General features: G+C 35.0%; 2 protein-coding genes across 2 annotated transcripts in view; both read right to left on the reverse strand.

Annotated features, from left to right (window-relative positions):
* The window catches only part of LOC128656482 (dystonin-like), a 958,955-nt gene that overhangs the window by 398,410 nt on the left and 539,509 nt on the right, over positions 1-21,036 (reverse strand). Inside the window, 1 exon segment of the mRNA XM_053710402.1 lies at positions 11,978-12,115. Within this exon segment, the coding sequence (XP_053566377.1) occupies positions 11,978-12,115 (138 nt within the window).
* On the reverse strand, positions 12,245-15,513 carry LOC128656481 (plectin-like). Its single transcript, XM_053710401.1, has one exon. It carries the CDS (start codon positions 15,220-15,222, stop codon positions 13,117-13,119), a length of 2,106 nt encoding a protein of 701 aa, XP_053566376.1. The 5' UTR covers positions 15,223-15,513; the 3' UTR covers positions 12,245-13,116.

Consider the following 21,036-nt stretch of genomic DNA (forward strand, 5'->3'; position numbering starts at 1 on the left):
CCCGATCGAATACGATCGGGTTGATTGACAGCTCCCTGCTGGCGGCCGATTGGCCGCGAGTCAGCAGGGGGCGGCGTTGCACCAGCAGCTCTTGTGAGCTGCTGGTGCAATGTTAAATGTGGAGAGCGTATTGCTCTCCGCATTTAGCGAGGTCTTGCGGACCTGATCCGCAGTGTCGGATCAGGTCCGCAAGCCCTTTGATAAATGGGCCCCATAGACTGTCCTCTGGGCAGGCGTACCAACTAGTTGTAAATGTAAATGGATTTGCTTAAACTGCCTCAAGCTTTTTGATTACAGGGATACAACTTGCCTATTAATTGATTTATTGAATACTTTGAAAGCCTCATATAATATCAGCTCTTTTAATAAGGATGTGCTGTGTGGGTCCTGAATAGAAATGTTTTAGCGCTGCGGAACCTGTTGGCGCTCTACAAATACCTGATAATAATAATAAAATAGTTTTGTGTTTTATTTTGGTCCTGAATAACAATCTGCTCTATTGGTCCTAAATAACAATGTGCTGTATTGGTCCTGAATAACAATGTACTGTATTTGTCCTTAAGAGGACATAATACTCATTTGCTAAATCACTTGAAAGTGATGCAGCATAACTGTAAAGGCTGACAAGAAATATCACCTGAGCATCTCTATGTAAAAAAGGAAGATATTTTACCTCAAAATTTCTTCAGCTCAGCAGAGTAAGTGCTGTGTAAAAAGTTATTCTTCAGCTGCTGTCAAGCTGCAAGTTAAAGAAAAACAATAGCCAATCAGCAACAGTAGTGCTGAGATAATGCATTGCCTTTGCTGTGATCTCGTGAGATAGATTTCATAGAACTTACTTAAACTGAGTAGGAAAATAATAATAATGACTGTGTCTGCACATGACATATGCACACTCCCTAGCTAGACTTGGGACAAGCATCCTGACTGGCTGCTTAAAGTCTCTTTATAGTGAGATTTGAATACTTAGGAAATTTGAGGTAAAATATCTTCTTTTTTACATAGAGATGCTCAGGTGATATTTTCTTGTCAGCCTTTTACAGTTATGCTGCATCACTTTCAAGTGATTTAGCAAATGAGTATTATGTCCTCTTAAGGACAAATACAGTACATTGTTATTCAGGACCAATACAGCACATTGTTATTTAGGACCAATAGAGCAGATTGTTATTCAGGACCAAAATAAAACACAAAACTATTATTATTATTATTATCAGGTATTTGTAGAGCGCCAACAGGTTCCGCAGCGCTAAAACATTTCTATTCAGGACCCACACAGCACATCCTTATTAAAAGAGCTGATATTATATGAGGCTTTCAAAGTATTCAATAAATCAATTAATAGGCAAGTTGTATCCCTGTAATCAAAAAGCTTGAGGCAGTTTAAGCAAATCCATTTATTTACAACTAGTTGGTACGCCTGCCCAGAGGACAGTCTATGGGGCCCATTTATCAAAGGGCTTGCGGACCTGATCCGACACTGCGGATCAGGTCCGCAAGACCTCGCTAAATGCGGAGAGCAATACGCTCTCCACATTTAACATTGCACCAGCAGCTCACAAGAGCTGCTGGTGCAACGCCGCCCCCTGCTGACTCGCGGCCAATCGGCCGCCAGCAGGGAGCTGTCAATCAACCCGATCGTATTCGATCGGGTTGATTTCCGGCGGTTCCTGTCCGCCTGCTCAGAGCAGGCGGACAGGGTTATGAAGCAGCGGTCTTTAGACCGCTGCTTCATAACTTGTGTTTCTGGCGAGTCTGAAGACTCGCCAGAAACACGGCCCTTCAAGCTCCATACGGAGCTTGATAAATGGGCCTGTTTATGTTGTAAATACAAAAAATAAAAAATAGAACTACAGAAAAAAATAAACACATTATCCAAAATAAAAAAATAAACCTAATCCCTATGAAAATAACCCCCCAAAATAAAAACACCCCCTAATCTAATGCTAAACTACCAATAGCCCTTAAAAGGGCTTTTTTGTAGGGCATTGTCCTAAGTTAAACAGCTCTTTTACATTAAAAATAAACAAAGTCCCCCCTAACAGTAAAACTACCCACCCACCAAACCTCCCAAAATAAAAAAAAAACTAACACTAAAAAAACCTAAACTACCAATTGCCCTGAAAAGGGCATTTGTATGGGCATTGCTCTTAAAAGGGCATTTAGCTCTTTTAAGAAAGCCCCCAAAAAAACCTCAGTTAAAGGGACACTGAACCCAATTTTTTTCTTTTGTTATTCAGATAGAGCATGCAATATTAAGCAACTTCACTCCTATTAGCAAATGTTCTTCATTCTCTTGGTATCATTATTTGAAAAGCAAGAATGTAAGTTTAGATGACAGCACCAGTTTTGGTGAACAACCTGGGTTGTTCTTGCTGATAGGTCGATACATTCATCCACCAATAAATAAGTGCTGTCTAGACTTTCTTTTTCAAATAAAGATAGCAAGAGAACAAAGAAAAATTGATAATAGGAGTAAATTAGAAAGTTGCTTAAAATTGTACACTCTATCTGAATCACGAAAGAAAAAATTTGGGATCAGTATTCCTTTAAAAATAAATAAATAAATAAATAAAAAACCCTAACACTAAAGCCCCAAATACTGTAGGTACTCAAGGTTTCAGAAGTCCGGCGGAGAAGGTCTTCTTCCAGGCGGGTCCATCATCTTCATCCATAGCAAAGGCGGCAAGGAGCGGAGGTCCGGAGAGGTCTTCCCAGATGTCGCAATCCTCAGCAGTGGCAGCGGCGGTCCTAGGCAGCGGCGGTCCTTGGCGTCATGGAGGCTCCTCTTCATCCGATCGTCTGTGGTATACTGAAGAAAGAATGTAAGGTACCGCAATCAATTTGGGGTACCTTGCATTCCTTTTGGCTAAATTTTTTAAAACAGCAAATAGAATGAGAGCTACTGAAATCCTATTGGCTGTTAAAATCAGCCAATAAGATTTCAGTAGCTCTCATCCTATTGGCTGATTTTGAAGATTTCAGCCTATAGGAATTCAAGGTACCCCAATAAATATGGGTTATCTTGCATTCTTTCTTCAATGTGCGGCGGACGATCGCATGAAGAGGAACCTCCACGCCTACACCGAGGACCACCACCACCGCAGAGTGCCGCTGCTGCAGAGGATCGCCACATCTGGGAAGACTGCTCCGGTCCTCCACTCCGTGATGCCTTCGCTGTGGATGAAGATGATGAACCCGCCTGGAAGAAGACCTTCTCCACCTATTTGGGACTTTTATTTTGGGGGGTTTGGTGAGTGGGGGGTTTTACTGTTAGGGGGGACTTTGTTTATTTTTAATGTGAAAGAGCTGTTTAACTTAGGGCAATGCCCTACAAAAAGCCTTTTAAAGGGCTATTGGTAGTTTAGCATTAGATTAGGGGGAGTTTTTATTTTGGGGGGCTTTGTTATTTTCATAGGGATTAGGTTTAATTTTTTTATTTTGGATAATGTGTTTATTATTTTTTGTAATGTTAGCCTTTTTTATTTTCTGTAATGTTAGATTAAGATAATGTAATTTTTTTTGTATTTTTTTTATAATAATGTTTATTTTTATTGCAATTAAGGGGTTAATTTAGGGGGTGTTAGGTTAGGAGGCTTAGTCATTAAATTAGTTTTTTGCATTGTGGAGGTTGGCGGTATAGGAGTTAATAGGTAAATTAGGTTTGTATTAGGTAGGTTGCAATGTTGGGATTTGCGGATTTAGGGGTTAGTAATTTTATTAGGTAGTTTGTTTGTTTTTCTTAATACTTCGTGCGGGCGGTTAGTTTATTTTTTTTTCTTAATACTCCGTACGGGCGGTTAGGTTTTTTTTTAACTTACTTATTGCGGTCGGTATTTTTTTTATATACTTATTGCGTGCAGTTAGGTGTTTTTTACATACATATTGCGGGCATTTTTTTTTGTTTTTATAATGCTCCGTTTGCCTTCGCTGCATCCCGGTGGATTCCGAAAATGGCAGGGTGGTGAAAGAATCCACTACCATTTTCGGAATCCACTGGGATGCAGCAAAAGAATCCACCTGTGTTGGATTCTTTCACCACCCTGCCATTTTCGGAATCCACTTGGATGCAGCTTTGCTGCATCCAGGTGAATTCTTTTGGCTGAGCGGGCAGCCAACATTCTGTTGGATGCCTCGAACTGCCAGCATTCCTTTGAGGATGTGTGCGCAACAGCCGACGGCGAAGAACATTACAACGCAATTGTAGTATAGATGTTTTGCTATATAACAATAACAATCACATATTCACAGCAAGAGATTTTTTTTGTTTTCACACTATCACAAAAAATCATAGTTTAGATGGCAATGTGCAAGATCCTTGTGAATTTATAACTAAGAGGCCCCTGATGCCCTTGTTTCTGCGCGAGTCTTCAGGCTCGCCTGACACAGCAGTATGAAGCAGCGGTCTTAAGGCCGCTGCTCCTTTACTGGTCCGCTGCCTCTCATACGATCAGGCTAATTGACACCCATCGGCCCCCATGTCTAAGTACTGCATCAAAGGGAATGTAAATGAATGCACATGAGGAGATGCCATCACTGTTCATGCCTGGTAAACTGAAGAACACTATATAACAGATCAGAAGGCCATACTTCCTATGCTAATCTATTTTATGAGTCCCATCTCTAGGTTCATCTTTTTCCCCCCCAAAAAATATTAAACTATATATATATTTATATGAGTAGGAAATCTCTGTATCATGTGATTTCTATTGAGAAATGTGTTTTCTGTTAACACAATGTAATTGCTTTTTCCTTATCCTCTATTGTCATTATATCACACGTGCTAATACAGACATCTTTAAAATGTTAGTGGGTCCTGAAGACTAGAACCATATCTTAGATAGCTAACTGTAGCTATCAAATAAATATATCATCTTAAAAATTAATTAGCATATTTTTTCCCATTTATATGCCAGGTGTCTATTCTATTAGTTAATCCAAGGTTGGGAAAAAAATGAACGCTCCAAGCCCAGAAATATATAAAAAGTCAATTTTATTCCATACTATTTAAAACCATACAAAATAGAATAAAAAGTGGTAAGCACTATTGTGCAAAAAACAAGTTGAGGAACAGGTGCAAAAACAGCAAACGTTTCGTGCTCCATGCACTTGGTCACTGCTGATTGATACACCTGTTCAGTGCTCCTTTTATTACCTGAAATCCTTAAAGTGAAATCACAAATTTTGTTAACCTCTATGTTAACCTCTGTCTATTCTATTACTCTAACTCCTGACTATGACTACTTCTCTTTTAGCTAGTTTATTTTATATTTATACTGTTTCTATATAATTATGTTTCTTTTTATATTTCTTTGATTGTTTTATTCATATATCTTCTTCTGTTCATGGATCTTGCGTTGGTCTGTATCCCTGTTTACTTCTGCTTATACCATGCATAAATACTCGAAACTTCATTCGATTTTCTAGTTATTAAGGGCTAGATTACAAGAGGAGCACTAAATATCCCTTGCGTGCACTTTGTAATACCAGCACACGATTATGTGCGCTGGTATTACAAGTAAATAGCAATGCAAACGCAAGCTCACATTCGCCTTGCTAGGAAGCATTGCGCTCACAAGAGCGTGCTTCTATAGGTACTAAGGGAGCCTCATTCTGATGCTGTCAGAGATGGCATCAGAACCTCACACAGCGAAGGTAAGTAGCGCAGCATTTTTAAATATATATGTATATGAATATATATATATATTTATGTGTTAATATGTGTATATACACATTAACACATAAATATATATGTATATGATCATATACATATATATTTACATTGCTGTCTATGGGAACACACAGTTACCATAGATTGCAATGTAAAGGCACCCCACTCCCACCAACTTTAAAGCCCCAAAACTGCCTAGTGCTGTTATTTTTTTATTTTAAAAAGGTACGTTTTTTTTTTTTTTTGTAAAAAACTATAATGCCCTCTATTTTGAGGGCATTTGGGGCACTTTTAGAAAATTAACCAGAGATCTTCGGAGCGCTAATTGCTACCGCAAGCTTGTGGTAGCAATAACCAGCCACTTGTAATGGCTGGTTAATTATCGTGCGCAATAATTTAGTGCTCCACTTGTAATCTAGCCCTAAATCAGAAATACATGGTGAGATACATAATTACAGAAAGCAAAGTATTTATGTGGCCCAATAGATGCACTTGTTTTTTGTTTTTTTTTTACATATTTGTACTTTTTTATTTATTAAATAATAAAATAATTATTTAAAAAAAAAACAAATTGGATAATTATTAAAATACCTATGTTTTATGTTAGTGTTAAAAGAGGGACACAGGAATATATGCTCTGGGATAAATGTGTGTTATAGGAGCAAAACGGAGTCAACACTACTGTTGGCTCAGTTTATTGCTCATATAAAAAACGATTTACAGGAAATCTAAGATGCTTACTTTTCTTTATTTGCATGGTTTATATAGAAACATAGGAATTGTAAAGGTTGGGCTACAGGTACACACATACACAGACATCTTATGTTGAATTACTGGAATATAATAATACTGTAATAGTTTTAGAATATAATACATTTCAGTATGTGTGGCTAGAGACAATATACCTTAGGGTGCTGTCTAGCCGGAGAAACCAATAGTGGGTAAATCCACTCATTGCCATTATATTTTGTTCATGGCTATAGCTCCAGACTTTCTTGGAACCTGGCAATGTCCTTGAGACCCTTTGTACTGTTTGATTTAAAGCTTTGAGACATAACTGTATTTTTTATTTTTATTTTATGCCCTAGTGATCTTAAGTATATACCAGTATTGGGTTTCATGCAGGTTTCTGAGTTACGTGTTTTGGCCCTAACAGCCTTAATCATAGACAAAAAGGATAATATCTAGCTTTTTAGAGGACTCATAATCTACAGTGTGTCCCATCAACTCAAACTCAAGCTGGCTTACATTCTTTATTACATAACTACTAAGAGGCTGTTTCATGCTTCTACATTTATTTCTGTATCGGGGAACCTTCAAGCTCTTCCCTGTCTGACATCACCCTGTTACAGTAACCTTCCAAATATCTTCTGATACATTATAAATGATACGAATTTCCTAAAACCACACACCTTTTCTAGACAAAAAAAGCATGGGCTCACATGGCAGGGTAAAGTATTAAGCAGAACAAGCATATAAACCTATTTTACTGCTGGCAAATCAACAAGTGGGAACAATGACCATCGTATCAGGTACTGTATATTAGCACTCTTCTTTCTGATGTACTTCATCCTCTGTGTAAGAGTTGAATTGTAAATGGTTTATAAACTTTCTTAAACTTTTCTATGTTTGATAATTTTGAAGAGTTGATATTTTATCCTAGGTTCCTGATTTCAATGATATGATTCCTTTATACTCCTTTATACCAGCACTCACTTTCCCTTTCACATTCATCACCTCTCCCCCATTTGATATCTATAGAGTGCTCTACATTCTTGAAATAGTCATCTCTGTGTGGCTCCAATGTATATTTCAGAGGCAATATGTATATATAGGTTTATCATTATTGTTATTTATATGTAGAGTGCTTCTATATTATTCAGCCCTGGGTATATAGCATATTAAACATACAGGAGGAGGGCCCTATGAATGATAATATATATGGCATTTTCTAATACATAATTAAAAACTTTAGTTCATGATTGTTTTATAGATCTGATATCCTAAGTGGCCTTTATCTAGTGTATATATCACAGTGACAATACAGGGAGTGCAGAATTATTAGGCAAATTAGTATTTTGACCACATCATCCTCTTTATGCATGTTGTCTTACTCCAAGCTGTATAGGCTCGAAAGCCTACTACCAATTAAGCATATTAGGTTATGTGCATCTCTGTAATGAGAAGGGGTGTGGTCTAATGACATCAACACCCTATATCAGGTGTGCATAATTATTAGGCAACTTCCTTTCCTTTGGCAAAATGGGTCAAAAGAAGGACTTGACAGGCTCAGAAAAGTCAAAAATAGTGAGATATCTTGCAGAGGGATGCAGCACTCTTAAAATTGCAAAGCTTCTGAAGCATGATCATCGAACAATCAAGCGTTTCATTCAAAATAGTCAACAGGGTCACAAGAAGCGTGTGGAAAAACCAAGGCGCAAAATAACTGCCCATGAACTGAGAAAAGTCAAGCGTGCAGCTGCCAAGATGCCACTTGCCACCAGTTTGGCCATATTTCAGAGCTGCAACATCACTGGAGTGCCCAAAAGCACAAGGTGTGCAATACTCAGCGACATGGCCAAGGTAAGAAAGGCTGAAAGACGACCACCACTGAACAAGACACACAAGCTGAAACGTCAAGACTGGGCCAAGAAATATCTCAAGACTGATTTTTCTAAGGTTTTATGGACTGATGAAATGAGAGTGAGTCTTGATGGGCCAGATGGATGGGCCCATGGCTGGATTGGTAAAGGGCAGAGAGCTCCAGTCCGACTCAGACGCCAGCAAGGTGGAGGTGGAGTACTGGTTTGGGCTGGTATCATCAAAGATGAGCTTGTGGGGCCTTTTCGGGTTGAGGATGGAGTCAAGCTCAACTCCCAGTCCTACTGCCAGTTTCTGGAAGACACCTTCTTCAAGCAGTGGTACAGGAAGAAGTCTGCATCCTTCAAGAAAAACATAATTTTCATGCAGGACAATGCTCCATCACACGCGTCCAAGTACTCCACAGCGTGGCTGGCAAGAAAGGGTATAAAAGAAGAAAATCTAATGACATGGCCTCCTTGTTCACCTGATCTGAACCCCATTGAGAACCTGTGGTCGATCATCAAATGTGAGATTTACAAGGAGGGAAAACAGTACACCTCTCTGAACAGTGTCTGGGAGGCTGTGGTTGCTGCTGCACACAATGTTGATGGTGAACAGATCAAAACACTGACAGAATCCATGGATGGCAGGCTTTTGAGTGTCCTTGCAAAGAAAGGTGGCTATATTGTTCACTGATTTATTTTTGTTTTGTTTCTGAATGTCAGAAATGCATATTTGTGAATGTTGAGATGTTATATTGGTTTCACTGGTAAAAATAAATAATTGAAATGGGTATATATTTGTTTTTTGTTAAGTTGCCTAATAATTATGCACAGTAATAGTCACCTGCACACACAGTTATCCCCCTAAAATAGCTATAACTAAAAACAAACTAAAAACTAGTTCCAAAACTATTCAGCTTTGATATTAATGAGTTTTTTGGGTTCATTGAGAACATGGTTGTTGTTCAATAATAAAATTAATCCTCAAAAATACAACTTGCCTAATAATTCTGCACTCCCTGTACATCATCAGGAGAAAGGTTCAACTATTTGCTGTTAACAACAAAGAATGTATGACATTTTATCATTGTTAGATTTCTATTGATAGTTGTATAAGAATTATGTAATTGATATAAAACCACAATGGTGTACTTTATAGATTTGAATAAACATTTTATTATAATCATTTATGTTTCTATAAATTAGAATTTTTTTTGTTTGTTTTTGATCTAGTCATTTTCACTGAAAGTTAGTGAAATTCAAATGCTTGCGTAAAATGTACATCACAGTTTTGTATAGTTCCACAAATTACTAATGTTATGGTATTACCCAATAAAAAGAGCTTCATTTGTAGCGATACTTGTCATAATGTATAAATGCTGATTCAGTTCCATATTACTTGATAGAAGTGAGTTTTACATTTGAAGTTTATATTTTACTTTTGTTGATAGGCATTTGCATATAATCTTGTGCCAAGCTGTATCACAATAGTGAAAACAACATAAAAACCTCAGCATAATCTATCTTGAATGAGGTACTGGTAAATGTCATTGGATGAGGTTGCAGAAGGTGCAACAAATCTAAAAATTTTAAAGGAAAAGCTCTGCATCTCCCATCTAAATTTGATCTCTGCTTGTTGTATTTAAAAAAGCATAAAGCTGACGACATGATCAAGAAAAAATGAATGTTACGAAACATTTAAATAAAAAACATTATTGATGTTAGCAGACAAACATCCCCAGGTATTTCTTCTCTATATAAAAACTGATACATCACAGTTATTTCCTTGAAGAAAAAAATGTTGTATGTGGTTTTAAGATTATTAGAATTCAAAATTTTCTTTTTATGTCTTAAAATACAAGCATTATATTTAAAACCTTAACCAATCACTCCAGTTTGTTCCAAAAACCCTAATGTAAGTAATTCAAAAATTGTTTTTCTTTTAAAAAAAGGCATTTTTTATTTGTTGTGAGTGAACAACTGTCTAGGACGGTACTTCTATATATAGAGCATTTTAATGTTTTGAACAATACTTTTTATTACCCTATTGCATGATAGAACATCTTAGAAATGAAGCCATCCTTGATGTGAACTTGCACTCACTTCCTTGTGTGCTCCTTCAGCGTTGTGACCAGGGACCATCACTGAAAATGGTTGCTACCCTTACAGACCCATGTGTACCAAAGCAAAGGGACTACATTTACCCACCTTTATGCTACTAAGTCAATAAGTGAGGGAATCCAAAACCTTGAGTAACATAGGCCGCAGTCAAAGGTGATCCACATTGATTCAGCAGCAAAACAAAATGGCTAATATTTACGTAAAACCTGAAGTAGTCTCAGTATGACTGAATATATATGTTCATAACTTATATGCACAGTGATTGTATTAGTTATTAAACACAATATTAAACTGGAATAAAGACAACGTATTCAGTATAGAATTAAAATTGCTGGTGGAAAGAAAAAAACCTAAGTAAGTAAGACAATCACTACTTACTTATTTCTATTTTTAAGTTTAATAATCCCCTAAACTCTCATGCCAGAAATATTATTTCACAATATTTAATTTAAAAAACCATTTAAGAACAACTGAGTCAAGAAAACCTACATTTTTTGGACTACAAAATTTTGGATTTATTTTTGTTCGGGATAACACTTATTTTTTTCAGTGTCTCAGTTACCTTAGACTTCTGCATGGAGGTGAGAAGATAAATACTTAAAAAAAAAATAAGAAAAAATCTTATATTTTATTTTTTCCCTACTATTTTTTTAATCATTTTGTAATATGAATAAAGTTTTTTGTTTGTTTGATGTTTTTAGTTAAATAAGAGCAAACGTGTGAGAGTGAAGTAATCAGAACGAATTATCCAAAATGATCACTGAATAACTTTCTGAGAGGTCCTTAATTGCTGTATTGGTCCCATGGGGAGTATTTTCTGTAGGCTATAATATTACTGGGGTTATGTACAAGTGAAACACAACTCTAGGTTTTTTCTTAGAGATTCAAGATCCTTTCTTCGGTCTCTTCTTTACATCAGGACCACTTCAGTCCACAAAGCACAAAATGCTGTATAAATAACTTTATGTGAAAATAAAGTGAAATACTTCTTGCTGGTTTTAAATTGATACAACAAATTAATTTTTTATATTTTAATTAAAAAATGAAGTTTTAGCAAAACAGAGCATTAAAGCATGATTTATTTTTTTTGCTAAATTAAATTGCAAATAAAGTGTCTTAATCCTGCCTTCTCACTCAAGCTATTTTGTCTTCATACTTATTTGGTCCATGCAGCCAATCAGAAATTGCATAGACTGAATAGTAGGTCCCTGCATCAATCTATGCATTGGAGCAAAGCTGTGCAAATAAAAATATATGCCAGTGTGCGGAAACAGGATTAGTCAACTCTACCAAAGCAGGTTTGTATTTTCTTTTATCAAAAAAGCAAAATGATTTCTTTTCCCAATCAGACATTTTGTTTTTGAGACAAAAGTAATATGTTAAAGTTAAGGTGTCACTACTATGTTTTACTATTACTAATAAAGGCATTTTCCCATCTGCAGGATGCCTTTCTCTAGTGAATACAAGATGAGACAGATTTTGAATAGAATGTAAAGTGCCATATTTACAAACATATATAGTATATTTCAGAATCTGTCACTTCTTTTAATGAAAAACCACTAACTATTATGGTGGTATCAGACCAATATGTTTGTAATACCTGTGGCTTAGAAAAGGGTGTCTTTTCTGCACTTTCTTGTCCTCCTTCTTTGTTTAGCGTTTTAGTGACTTTAGACACCCAATTCAGTATGTCCCCTGCTTTCTTTATATGATCTTTCTTTTCCTCCTCCAGTGACTTCTGGTAATAAACGCATTGTGTAAAAAATTAAACGTAAATATTTTAAATGAAAGGAAAAAGGTATTGATTAGTAATGAAATTCCACACTAAAAAAACAACAGAAAAACAAGAATTTGAAAAGATACGTAATTCATTGTTATAAGAATTGTATTATAAAAAACGCAAACATGAATATACAAAATGTTAACATTAAATCAACATCATTATGAAATACAAGAATAGCGTAAACATTTTCTAAGAACACTAACCATTGTATGGTCATTTGTTTGGAGAATATTAGAATTACAACCGCATTATATTTTATGGATTGCAACATGTTACTACTTGGTGCAAACACACAAAGATTACAGACTATGCTGTCTGTAGTTTCTTGATTATTAACCAGCAATACCATATGTCCTGTTTGAATACAATAGTTTATACAACATTGTAGATACTTTGCTTACAATAGGAAGAGAATATACAAATGTGTATGGTTGACAATAACAATACTGTTAATTTTATTTACATTATTAAAAATATTTGTACCACAGTTTTAAAAAATATTGTGGAATATGGCTTTTTCAGTAACAAGGCATGCTCTTTTAATTTTCTGTGAACAAAATAATTCTGAAAGGGGTAAACAACAATGTGTCTCACAAATTTTAAGAAATGAAAATCCTAGCTTATAACTGAAAATAAAAACATATATATCATTGGAAAAGTCATGCAAATAAAACCAGTGTTATCTTTTCAACAAAACTGAAAAATCATGAACAACAACCAACAACGTTCCATACACTAATTAACTGCCATACATATTTCAATAAAATGTTGTATTGTTTCAAGTCTGATTATGAAACAAAATGTATTCATTTTTTTAACAAAGCCATTCAACAACTTAACAACACCTCTCATTTACTTACAAATCATGTCAATGTACATTACTTCCTATTGTGAAAACCTTTGTTATGTAACAAACTAAATATTTTTAATATTCCTCACAATAACAAGCATCTGCTTTACTGTGACGAAAAATAAAGACTAGGAATGCCAACATTTTGAGGCAGTGGAGCTTCCATTAGTCGGAGGCCTGTATGACAATCAAAAACACATTCATCTAAAACATCTTTATACGACAGCTTCCTCCTTGTCTTAGGGCAAGTAAGGCTTTTGACATATGACTTCTCATCCGTCAGTTTCATTGCCATTGCAGCATCAATAACGCCTTTCCTTATTCCTTCGTCTAACGACAATCGGGAATGAAACCTTGGATCTATCACTCCTCCAGTTAAGAACTGATATTCTAAACATCGTTGGCCAATTTCTTTGTTTAACAAGCTCATGCTTATAGCTTCTGCAGTTGTCATTACCTCCTTGGTTAAAGGATTAATTATACCAGTGAAAGCTAGTTCACACTGATTAACTTGTTTAGCACATACATCATCAATCAAACCCCTTTGTAATGCCTCAGTAACCTTATATTTCTTCCCACTTGCTGGATCTATTATACCACCAGTGCAGGCTTGTGCTTCAAGGCACCTGAGCACAGTTATTCTGTCAATTAAGTTTCTTTTCATAGCTTTAAAAACTGACACTCGTTCATTAGTTTGATATAACCAGTATCCCGCTAAAGGACTATTGAGATCTTTACCTGGTTTTGTTTGGCTCACCAATATATCAGCTAGTTCTGTAGCTGTAATAAGCCCTTCCTTAAACTTGTTGGCTTGCGACCTTTCAATTTTGCCTTGGTTTAGTGCTTCTTCAACAAAAAACTGCCGGCCTGTTTTCCGGTCTGTTAATTGTGTTTGAGTATTACCATGAGAGTCAAAAGCAGTTGAGCATTCCCATTGACATTCTTGTTGTGAAAGTTCAAAATAGATGTTTTGGTCGATGAGACCTCTTTCAAATGCTTCAAAACGTGTCATCTCCATGCCAGATCTAAGATCTACTATGCTAATTTTATGACCCTTTTCTGCAGAGAAAGCTGTGATTTTGTTATCACCAACTGGTAAAAGGTATGTTTTGCTATCTAAATCCAACAAGCACAACTGCAGCAATTCTGAGTAATACATATTTTGATTACTGATAGGAAAGTGAAAACCCTTTACATTGCTAGCAGGTTCATGCAAAAATTTTAAAGTTGTGTGATTAACCAAACCCCTTAAAACAGCAATTTCTGGAGGGATTCTTATACTTTTAACTGGGTCAATAACTCCACCTGAGGCAATCTGAGCTTCAAGAATTCGTTTTCCTTTTTGCCTTTCAAGTAGTCTAGCCTCAATTGCCTGAAAAACTGACAATTTTTTCCCAGAATGAATGTATCCTAAAACAGCTTTCTCAGCTTCAAGAAGTTTTTCCTTAAACTCAGGATCAGCAATTCCATTTGAAACTGCTTCCTCAACAGAATACTTTTTGCCTGTGAAGGGGTCAATGATGAACCCTGTCACTGCCTGTGCTTCTAAAAACTCAAAAGCTAGACTTTTGTCAATAATTCCCTTTTTAACAGCTACTTTAAAAGATAATTTTTCTTTACTCGATTCAAGATATAAACCGGCTATCGCAGTAGCTTTTGTTAAATACATATCAAGTTCTTTTTGAACCTCTTGAACCGATGTACGACCTGATTCAAGCTTTTCCATTGTTTTTGTATCCAGAATTTTTGCTTCAAGCAACTGTCTGGCAGACACATTCTTCCGAAGACCTTGAAAGATGAACCTATCATCAGTGAAAGAACTGTCACTGAGACCACTCTCAGAGCCTGCATAGTTTTGGAAACTTGAGGACATAAAGTTGACCTTCGGCAAATCTCTCCTAAATCCATCCAAACTAATATGCTCTTCAAACACCTGATCTTCATTGTTAACCAGGAATTCTTTTTCCTGTTTTACAGTTGTAACTTCAACAAGTACATCATACTGCTTGGTCTTCACTATCTGCAAATAGTAATGTTGAAAATAAGTATGGACGGTTAAGGATTGTGCCTTTAATTGAAAAAAGATTGGTCTAACACCCAAGCTACATGAAAACAAAGCATCAGCCAAAATCCTGCACGAGACTGTTTCAGGATTAGCATAGAATAGAAGGAAAGCATAGATACTAGCAAATGAACGACTTTTTACAGTCATTTTTATAAGTTTTTTTTTAACTAAAGTTCACTTAGGCATGCACAAGGTCATGACAGGATCTAGAAAGGTTTTTTTTTTTTTTTTAAATCTCTTTGTGAGATAATTTCTATGATACAACACCAATAAGACAACTAAGCCTAGTGATTCATCATTTATATCCACCACAGGAAATAAATGTTAGATGGTAAGTAAAAAACTTATCGGAGAGAACTTAGTAAAAGGTCCCTAAATGCCAAGAAGAACGAAATATATGAATTTAAGAAAAAATATATAGAAAAAGGTGTAAAATATGATCTTTATCGAAAGAAAGGAGGATACTTATAGAATACCTCCTTAGGTTGTTCAAATTTTCCTAGCTCTTTTCCAAATTTTTCTTCTTCGATCCTTAAAGTTTGAATGGCATTCTGGATACTTTTATCTTTCAAATTTTCTAGTTCAGACAAATGTCTGTAGGAATTCATGTTGTCAATAGAAATTTGAACCTCTGTGCTTTTTTGTGTAACAAACTCTGTAAATGGTTGCTTGTTGTCAGTAACATCAAGTGACTGCTTTATCATAGACAATTGCTGATGAAGATCTTTCTGCATACTATCATCATAACCATCTATTCGTATCTTTCTTTCTTCCGTTTGGTCTGTTTTAAAAATTTGGGCATTACCATCAACTGAAGTCTCTATTTTTCGTCTCAGCACAGGAGATGCTTTTGACCTCTGGCTAAAATCTTGCTGTGAACCTGAAGTTGAATACCTAAAGCTGCTTCCTTTGTTTTCAAAGTCTGCTTTTAGAGTAGGGCTAGTAAGAGAGTTATTTTGTTGAATCTCATGTTGCAGTTGGCGTAGTTGGTTTATGTGGTCTTGTCTTTGTAAATCCACTTTCTGTTTCATGCTGTCAACGGATCTCTTCTGAATTTCTAATTCTTCGTCCAGTTTGCGACATCTCTGAACATGTTCCAATACAGATTTCTTTTCTTTGCTAAGTTGTTCTTGGCACCTTTGAAGTCTTTCTTGCAATTCAGAAATTTCAATTTTCATTAACCTCATTTTCTCTTCATACATGCTCTTTTCTTGCTTAAGATTAACAACTTCTAGTCTCAAGTTTGAAAAGTCACTTTCGGTGTTCATATTGGATTCCATTGTCTTTTCAAGTTTTTTTCTCAGTTCTTCTGAAGAATGTTTGTACTTAATAGATTCTTCTTGATACAGTGAAATCTTTTTCTGGGCTAATTGTTCTTCTACAGTCTTCTTGTGGAGATCATCTTGTGCCTTCTTTAATTTATTATTTATTTCTTGCAGATGTCCCTGATGCAACTGAAGTTTCTGATCTGTCATTTTCTTTTCTACAGTCAAATTATTGAATTCAGACTTTAAGCTTCTAATATCTTTTTCAGAATTAAGAATTGTAAGGTTCTGTTTATCACATTTTTGCTTGACTTCATTTAAAGCATTTTTAGTTTTTGTTAAGTCATCTTCCAGCCGTTTAATCATGTTCTGAGCCTCTTGTTCACTCTTGGACAATTTTTGCAACTGCTCCTTGGTCATTCTAATTTGTTCTTTGGAGCTGTCAAGCTGAACTCTTAACATATCAATATTTTTCTGCAAAGCATTTTTCTCTATAACTGTTTTCTCAGATTCAGATTTCAACTTTCTCAACTGTATTTCTGTATCCGTATTTAATTTTGTAAGCTCTTCTAACTTCACCTTTAGTGTTTCTGACCACTGATGACTTTTTGTCAATTCATCTTGGAGCTTTATAAGTTTATGTTGCTCTTCCTTCTGGATTCTGGAACCATGATGGAGCTCTTCCTGAGCTTTCTTTAGCTGCTCTCGTAAACTGTCTACTTCTCCACTTCGAGAATTAGATCTCTGTTCTACAGAAGTTTTTTCTTGCTGCAAAGTGGTAATTTGAGTATTTAGATATTTAATATTGCCTTCTGATTTTGCATACGAACGAGAAAGTTCATCCACTTTTTTCCTTAATTCATCTACTTCTTGCTTCTTTCTACTTAAATCGTCTTCAAGGAATGTGATTTTCTGCTGATGACTTCTTTCATGCATTTCTTTTTGTCTTAGCTCATCTTGACAAACTTTAAACTTCTCCCGCATATCATCATAATCTTCTTTTTGAAGTTTTATTTTATGTTCCAGTGAAATCTTAGTCTGTTGAAGTGACTTTAGTTCCTCTTCAAAGCTGTTTTTAATTTTTTTAAGGTCAACTACTTCTTGCATCACTTCTTCTGCTTTGTCTTGACTTTGATATAACTTCCTTTCAAGCTCTCTTAATTGTAAAACATAGTTTTGTTCCATCTGATTTTTCTGTTCCAACTCACTTTTAAGTTGCAGCAACATATTATGTGTATCATCTAACTGAATTTTCAGCTGCCGGTTTTTTTCCTCTGCAGCAGACTTATGTATCTGCACAGTACTAAGTTCTGATTTGTATTGTTTAATCTCATTTTCAGCTTTTTTGTTGGTCAATGTGAGATCGTCTACCTGACCTCTAAGAGTTTCTGCTTTTTTGGCATATTGTTCTACCTGAACTCCTCTAATTTCTGAATCCACAATATACTGTGCCTCTTGCATTGCTGAACGTGAAGGCATTAAAAGTTCTTTAGTGGAAGAATAACTGTATTTTGTGTCTGTAATATGCCGTTTAGTTTCGTTATCCAATTTCTCCTTTGTTAACATCTTTTTCTGAAATTCAAGGTCATGCTCAAGTTGTTTGATTTGTCTCAAGAGTTCTTCTTCAATTTCAGCTTTTCTTTTCAATTCACTCATCAGACTAATTTTTTTATGCTCCAAATCTTGTAAATCAATATCTTTTCTTTTAAGGTGATCTTCTAACTTCCTCCTTGCAGTTGTGCTTTCCTCTATCTGGGACTTAAATGCCCTTAATTTGACTTCAACAGCCTCACTTTTTGATTCGGCCTGACGAGTAATCTGACGTACATGGTCAAGTTGTTGTTCGGCTGCAGTCTTTTGCTTTACTGCAGTCTCTAATTCCAAACGGAACTGCTGAGCCTCATATTCAGCCTTGGTTTTCTGCAAAGTGATTTCTTCTATTGTTTTCTGTTGTTTTTTAATCTCCAAGTCAGCAGTGGTCTTTACTTTGGTCACATCTTGTTCTAAAATAAACTTTTGCTTTTTTATGTCTTCTAGAATGAACTCAAGCTCTTGTATTTTTTTCAAAAGCCTTGTGTTTTCATCAGTGATTAATTTGTGCTCTTCTGTGAATTCTGAATATGATGAACTGGCAGACTGATCTGCATACCTTCTAGTCTAAAAGAAAGTAAAAGGACATAGGCTCAAATCGGCAATTCTGTACATGTTTGGGGAACAACACTGCACAACTTCCTTAAGATCTAAGAAGATCTAAAACATATCATTTCTCCTTTTTACTTACCATAACTCCTATGTTTATCTGGTTTAAGCATAAATTCCTTTATCGAAATGAAGTATCTTAAAACCAATCCCATTATGAACTGTCCACACAGAATAAAATAGTTACAATGGTATTTAAACCATGATAGGTTTTAAAATCGGCATAACAGTGGATTGTGGCTGAACATTGAGTAGATAATGAGTGTGCATCAAAGCTGAAATTGTGGCCAGAAATATGATAACTCTACTGGTTACTTTATACAAATACAACTGTGTCATGTGTGCTTTTTTTTTTTTTTTTACTTTATAAATTACACTCATGCTTAATCACAGTGAAGATCAAATTAACTGACATGCATAACTACTGGCTTCAACTAAAAGATAAGATTGTGTGCTCTCTGCTTCAGACAGTTTATAGTGTATACTCCACTATCATTTGCAAAATGTCCTTGCTTTGAAAAGTACTTACCGGATGCTGAAAATCAATAATGTTATTCTCTACCATATAGTCAAGGAAATATAAAGATAGTAATCAGAAATACCGGAAGTTGAAGAAAAAAGACAAATAGTAAAAAAGACCTGCAGTGTATTCAGCATATGGAAGTAAAAGGGAAAGGTGCATAAAGCAAAAAAATAATAAAAAAAAATGATGATGATACAGCATCACCATTAAACTCTTTTAGATAAAATAAAGACCCACATCTTAAGTAAACATGTTGTGTTTGAGATATTACAGGTTATAACAACAGCAAATGCTAAACTTTCATCTTGCAGCATTAACAGCTGGCAAATAAAAAACTTAAACCAATTAAAAATGTGCGTGGTCAAGAGAAACTTATCTTTTAAAATTCATGTAAAATACAATGAATCTCTTCAAATATTCCATGTTGGAAACAGCAGACAATCAAAGAATGGCAAATTATGCCACACCAAACTATTATTGCCGTCTCATAGCAGACCAGAAAATGCATGTATTATTTACATTTATAGCAAATTAAAGCAATATTTATGCAGAATAAAAACAAATAAACTGCAAGAATGTTTATATTAGAAATATTTAAAAAAAATGTTTCTAAGAAAAAATATTTCTAAGAATTTAAAAAAATATATTTTTTAAAAAAACTCATGCTGATAATTTTTTAAAGTATGTTCTATGTTTTGTCCTTTCTAGAATAATCAACAAACAATGCGACCCGCCACCAGTAAGCAGAAGTGAAAGAATTAGAGGAAATTTAGAACCCTCGTGACCCAAAAGTAGGAATTACACTATTAAAGGGACAGTCTAGTCCAAAACAAACTTTCATTATTCAGATAGGGCGTGTAATTTTAAACAATTTTCCAATTTACTTCTATCACCAATTTTGCTTTGTTCGCTTGCTAATTTATAAGCCCTTGAAGGCTGCCTCTTAGCTCAGGGCATTTTTACAGTTTTTCACCACTAGAGGGTGTTAGTTTATGTGTTTCATATAGATAGCACTGTGCTCACGCACGTGGAGTTCCTAGGAGCCAGCACTAATTGGCTAAAATGCAAGTCTGTCAAAAGAACTGAAATAAGGGGCAGTTTGCAGAGGCTTAGATACAAGATAATCACAGAGGTAAAAAGTATATTAATATAACAGTGTGGGTTATGCAAAACTAGGGAATGGGTAATAAATGGATAATCTATCTTTTAAAACAATAAATATTCTGGTGTAGACTGTCCCTTTAACAAAAATAGTCTGTAAATTTAAAAATGTGTATTTGTTTTGTTATTGATAGAGGAGCACATATAAAAGTATTTTTTTTTTCATTTTGCATTTCTTGATAGGAATATCACAGCACATATTTTAAAAAAAAATATATATATATATATATATATATATATATATATATATATATATATTATGGATTTAGAATAAAGAAAATAAACAATATTGAATTCAAAACTATTGAAAAAAAAACATATATGGTATATAAATATACTGTCAAAAAAAATCCTCTATGTTTATAAATATCTAAATTTGCAGATGTACAAAGCTTACGTCTCCTGCTAAAAGAATGGTTCAGCACAATTGTTCCTGTTTGCTTTTTTGTAATGTTAAAATATGTGTGTAAGGTAATTTCAGACAAGTATTTGCATACATATGTAAAATTTAAATTGCAATAATTCTCGAACAGAGTATCTGAACACAGTAATAGCTGGGGTGTCCCAGAAAATTTTGTTTAACAATGGGTCATAAAAGAATACCTGTATGTCCTACATACTGTATATAAGGTCCATTTTTTATTGATTCACTTAAATATTTATATATTTAATGAGTAAATAATACTTTATATATGTTACTTTCTGAGTAAAATAAAAAAAGGGCAAGGGTATCAGAATACATATATATATATATATATATATATATACACACAATATTTCTTATTCTACATTTCTTACCTGCCCAACAACAAT

Source organism: Bombina bombina, chromosome 4 (assembly GCF_027579735.1).
Source record: "Bombina bombina isolate aBomBom1 chromosome 4, aBomBom1.pri, whole genome shotgun sequence".
Classification (NCBI taxonomy): domain Eukaryota; kingdom Metazoa; phylum Chordata; class Amphibia; order Anura; family Bombinatoridae; genus Bombina; species Bombina bombina.